A 5,483-nucleotide genomic window follows, 5' to 3' on the forward strand; every position below is an offset into this window, starting at 1 on the left:
AGGGTGTACTCCCAGCAGGGCCAGTGTAAGTGCCTTTTACAAAACGCAGGTTCACCTAATCAAGAACTCTAGGCACATTACAAATAAATGAACAGGAATATATTCCCAGCAGAGCCAGTGTAAGTGCCTATACAAAAGATAAATTCACAGTCAGTGACAGAATAACACTTTAGTAAATGACAATAGGCATGTTACTCACACACATCATCCGGTGAACAGGGATATGTTCCCAGCAAGGTCAGTGTAAATGCCATTGCAATAAACAGGTTCACAGTGAGTGATAGAGTAACACTTAAGTATATGAACATAGGCACACTGCCCAGGCATCTAGTCCAATGGACAGGGATATATTCCCAGCAGGGCCAGTGTACGTGCCTATATCATAAACAGGTTCACAGCAAATGACAGAGTAACACTTTAGTGCATGACAATAGGCACATTACACAAACACATGGTCCAACGGACTGGGAAGTATTCCCAGCAAAACCAATGTAAGTGCCTTTCCAAGTTCACAGTAATGACAGGATAACACTTAGTACATAATCATAGGCACATTACCCAAACACATAGCCCGGTGGATATTCCACCAATTATAGCACTCACATGCAGTCACACAAGGGGAAAAAAGTCCCAATACGTATTTCGTGATGACTTCCTCAGGGGACCATGGACAAAAGGAGGGAAATGGTTGCATTTATACACTAGTGTATATTAGATCATTTGCAGCACCTGTCGCTGCTACAGAGCACTAAGGCACACTGAGCAGGCGTGGGTGGCTACTCCAGCGTCACCTGGGCCAGGGAAAACCCCTTTGATGACGTCAATATTACCCAGGGGACACTTCAAGGAGAGCCACACACACTGCACATGTGCAGAGCCGCAAACAGGAAGTAAAGCTGCAAATGCCATGTCTACTCCTGGCAAAAGAAAGGGCAAATCGCATTGGGAATCATACAAAGTGCATAGCACTATAGAGGGATAAGAATACATATAATTACATCATAATTACATCCAGTACTGTATACATAGAGCGTAAGGACATTATTCATGCATATAACAACATATTAAACAGTAAGACGCAGTCCAGTGAACAATCTCATATAGACGATCAGGATATACTGTATTCCTTCCCAACTCATTCTCCAATGCAGGCAGACCACCAGGTTAGTGACACAGAGAAATATTGCACCAAGAGCACAAACGTAGACAACTGTAGAAAAAAGAGGACACAAAGAATCCAGTTAAAAAAATATTTATAAAAACCATTATGTACAAAGCAGATTCAATCACAGGGGATCCGCAACCAAACAAATATTGCCCGTAATGGGGTATATGTCAAACGCAGACGAGACCTACTGGATTATAAATAGGAACTAAAGGTCTGCCTCTCATTCAAACCTCGAGGGGCCACTGTGTCGAGGAGAAATATCCAACGACATTCAACCCGTGCCAACACCTTATGAATATTACCACCCCTCAATCCAAGGTGTACACGGTCAATCCCCCTCACCTTAAAGCTTGAGGGGTCAGACCCGTGATGCACCCTAAAATGGCGGGGGATGGTCTTCAGGGAATCAACATCCTCAGGTTTCGCTTTTTTAGCCGCGATGATGTCCCTAGTATGCTCCCTCGTCCGGACCCGCAATTCACGACTAGTGAGTCCGACATATATTAAGTCGCAAGCGCACGTAGCGTAATAAATTACGCCCGTGCTACTGCAAGAAATATATTGCCGGATCTCGAATGTTTTGGAGCCGTCCGAGGAGGCAAAGGATGTTGCCCTGATGATGTTACCGTGACGGCACGCAATGCATGAGCCACATGGAAATGATCCACAGATAGAACGTCCCATCATAAATGGTGGTTTCTTTTGTGCCACATAGTGGCTGTGGACCAACATATCACGTAGGCTCCGGCCCCGACGTGCCGTCATGAGGGGTCGGTCTGGAAGCATATCTTTCAGCACAGGTTCCGTTTGTAAGACAGACCAGTGCTTAGTTAATATGCCACGAATATGATCCCATTGACGGTTGAATGAGGAGATAAAACGCACCTTCGGTTCAGCAGGCTTCGTCTTATCAGGATTGAAACGTAAAAGAAGTCGGTCTCTCGGAGCTACTTTAGCCCGACTATAGGCCTTTTTAATGGATCTGGAGCTGTACCCTCTCTCCCTGAATCTATCACGCATCTCACTGGCCCTACCCTCAAATGTATCCGTCTCTGAGCAAATCCGTTTCAAACGGATAAATTGCCCAGTAGGGATAGCATTGATGGTCGAATGCGGATGGCCAGAAGATGCGTGTAACAAAGCATTCACAGAGGAGGGTTTCCGATAGATGTCAGTGGTCAGAAGACCCTGATCATTAATGGAAATGCCAATGTCCAAAAAATCGACCCTAGTAGGATCAGCCTGATAAGTGAGGTAGATGTTATAAGAATTGGAGTTCAAGTGGCGCACAAAGCCCTCAAGCTCCGGGGCGGTCCCCCCCCAGATGACAAAGATGTCATCGATGAAGCGGAGCCAGCACTGCACATGGGAGCTGGCCGGCACGCCGTCGCCGAAAACCTCCCTCTCCCAGTATCCCAGGAAGAGGTTTGCGTACGACGGCGCGCAAGCCGCCCCCATCGCAGTGCCGCGCCGCTGGAGGAAGAACCGCTCACCGAAGGTGAAGGCGTTGTGCGTCAGTACGAACTCCAATAATTCCAGAATCAGGTGTTGTAATGGTGGTGCCCAGTTGCTCATACCCAGGAAATACTCAACTGCCTGCAGGCCGTGCTCGTGACAGATATTCGTGTATAAGGTCTCAACATCCAGAGTCGCCAGCAAAATCCCACGCTCAACCGTCAAGCCATCAATCCTCCTAAGGACGTCCGAAGTGTCTCTGACATGGGAGGGCAGCGTCTCAACCAAAGGTTGGAGATAGAAATCGATAAATTTGCATACTGCATCGCATAGCCCTCCGATGCCAGAGACAATCGGACGTCCAGGGGGAACCCGAGGGTTTTTATGTATTTTAGGCAAGAGGTAGAACGTGGGTGTTACTGGCATATCTGGAAGGAGACCATCATACATCTTTTTAGTAATGGTACCTGAGGCAAGAGCATTCTCGAGTATGAGCATCAGCTGGGTGAGGAAAACACTAGTTGGATTAGAGGGCAGCATCTGGTAAAAGTCTGCATTTCTTAGTTGTTTATATACCTCCCGCTCGTACATGGCAGATGGCCAGACCACCACGTTACCCCCCTTGTCCGCCGGTTTAATGATTACTCCCTCCATTTTCCTTAATTCCTCAAGGGCCCGTCGATGTTTAACAGAAAGGTTGTTATTTTTTACTCTCTTGGAGAGAGATCTCAAGTCACCCATAACTAGGTCATGGAAGACTTGGACCTGAGGGCACAGCGAAAATGGGGGGAACGTGGTGGAGCGCGGGTACAAACGTGTAGGAAAAATATTATCCAACTCACCAGATGCCTGTCCCTCCAATTCTTCAAGTATCCGCACAGCCTCCTCCTCCCTCTCCATGGTACAGGGATTCAGACTGGATCCTCTAGCGTGTATTTTATGGAGAACCACCTTTCTGAGGAACAGATTCAGGTCCTTAGCGACTGTAAAAAGATCAAAACTACAATCAGGTACAAAGGTTAAACCTAATTTTAGGACCTCAATCTGGTCATCAGACAGTTGGACCTGAGACAAGTTAATCACCTCCAGTTGGTTGGAATTGCCCTTCTTTGGAATTGCTCCCAAGGTAGATTTTCCAGGGGCTGGGGGTGTTTTATCGGGTCTATTTTTACCCGAAAAACCTCTCGTTACAGGTCTAGATGAAGCCTGAGATGTAGAGCTTTCATCCTCCATTGAGGAGATGGAGGAGGCCGATACGGAGTTAGGGAGTCCGACAAAATGTCTCCTCCGGCGTGTTGTCCCCTTCCATCGATACACCTGCTGGTTTTTATAATCAGTAACGTCACGTTGATATTTTTTTGTTTTGGTAGAGACCAACTCCTTTTCCCATTTAACAAACTCCTTATTCAATGTCTCATGGAAATTCGATAACTCAGCGGGGGTGAGTTCCTTCGTGGTCCGGTCTTGTAACACAGAAATCTCCTCATCAATGGCACGGAGAGAGGCCTCATTGTTATTAATAAGAAGCCCCATAAAGGACCTGGAGCAAGCAGAAGCTGCTTCCTCCCAGTCCCTTTTAAACGTCTCATCCGTGACACTGAAAGAGGGAAAGACCTGTACCCTAAGCCCTCTAGGTATTAACCCCCGATCAACATAGCGCTGCATGAAGGCCTTGTTCCACCAGAGTCTCATTCTGCGGTTGAACAATGATTTGACTTGGTTGCAAAGCTCCCTATGATTTCTTGAATCCACTGAATTGTCCACTTCGCCCTCTGTGTCAAAAACCTGGTTCAATTGAGTTTGCCACGTGGATTCACGGGCTTTAAAGTCCATACTGCCTGGAAAAAGAACTGTGAAAAAACACAGAGAGAGACAATTAGCAACAACCAGGACAGTTAAAGCAGACTTATATAAGGTAAAAGGCAACAACTTCAGGGACATATTGAAACAGCAGAAAAAAAGTCTTTAAATTTGCCTTATATTACATCATATCCCATGGCCCAAGAACCACCAACACCAAAGTAAGTTGCACATAGAAAAACTTTAATTGGTTGGGTCAAGCATATAAATATTACATGGGATATAAAAATTGTGACAAGTAAGAAGGTTAAATGACACATAAGAGCGAATAAAGAACCCCATGTGGGGCTACATGGATCAAATTAGGTGCACACAAAAGGGTGTACTCCCAGCAGGGCCAGTGTAAGTGCCTTTTACAAAACGCAGGTTCACCTAATCAAGAACTCTAGGCACATTACAAATAAATGAACAGGAATATATTCCCAGCAGAGCCAGTGTAAGTGCCTATACAAAAGATAAATTCACAGTCAGTGACAGAATAACACTTTAGTAAATGACAATAGGCATGTTACTCACACACATCATCCGGTGAACAGGGATATGTTCCCAGCAAGGTCAGTGTAAATGCCATTGCAATAAACAGGTTCACAGTGAGTGATAGAGTAACACTTAAGTATATGAACATAGGCACACTGCCCAGGCATCTAGTCCAATGGACAGGGATATATTCCCAGCAGGGCCAGTGTACGTGCCTATATCATAAACAGGTTCACAGCAAATGACAGAGTAACACTTTAGTGCATGACAATAGGCACATTACACAAACACATGGTCCAACGGACTGGGAAGTATTCCCAGCAAAACCAATGTAAGTGCCTTTCCAAGTTCACAGTAATGACAGGATAACACTTAGTACATAATCATAGGCACATTACCCAAACACATAGCCCGGTGGATATTCCACCAATTATAGCACTCACATGCAGTCACACAAGGGGAAAAAAGTCCCAATACGTATTTCGTGATGACTTCCTCAGGGGACCATGGACAAAAGGAGGGA

At 45.7% G+C, this 5,483-nt stretch overlaps 1 protein-coding gene across 1 annotated transcript; it reads right to left on the minus strand.

Annotated features, from left to right (window-relative positions):
* Nucleotides 1-485: 485 nt before the first annotated feature.
* On the minus strand, nt 486-5,014 carry LOC142284712 (uncharacterized). Its single transcript, XM_075333216.1, has 2 exons — nt 3,466-5,014; nt 486-1,210 (listed from the first exon to the last, which is right to left on the minus strand). The coding sequence occupies exons 1-2, from the start codon at nt 4,562-4,564 to the stop codon at nt 1,065-1,067; spliced, it is 1,245 nt and encodes a 414-aa protein (XP_075189331.1). The 5' UTR covers nt 4,565-5,014; the 3' UTR covers nt 486-1,064.
* Nucleotides 5,015-5,483: the final 469 nt, after the last annotated feature.

Source organism: Anomaloglossus baeobatrachus, chromosome 2 (assembly GCF_048569485.1).
Source record: "Anomaloglossus baeobatrachus isolate aAnoBae1 chromosome 2, aAnoBae1.hap1, whole genome shotgun sequence".
NCBI classification, from domain to species: domain Eukaryota; kingdom Metazoa; phylum Chordata; class Amphibia; order Anura; family Aromobatidae; genus Anomaloglossus; species Anomaloglossus baeobatrachus.

Excerpts from the sequence above, each read along its gene's own strand:
- LOC142284712 (XM_075333216.1), bottom strand. The coding sequence starts at position 4,564 with ATGTCCCTGAAGTTGTTGCCTTTTACCTTATATAAGTCTGCTTTAACT. Across the intron at positions 1,211-3,465 it reads ATTGGAGGGACAGGCATCTG|TTGTCTACGTTTGTGCTCTT; the intron begins GTGAGTTGGATA and ends TTTTTTCTACAG.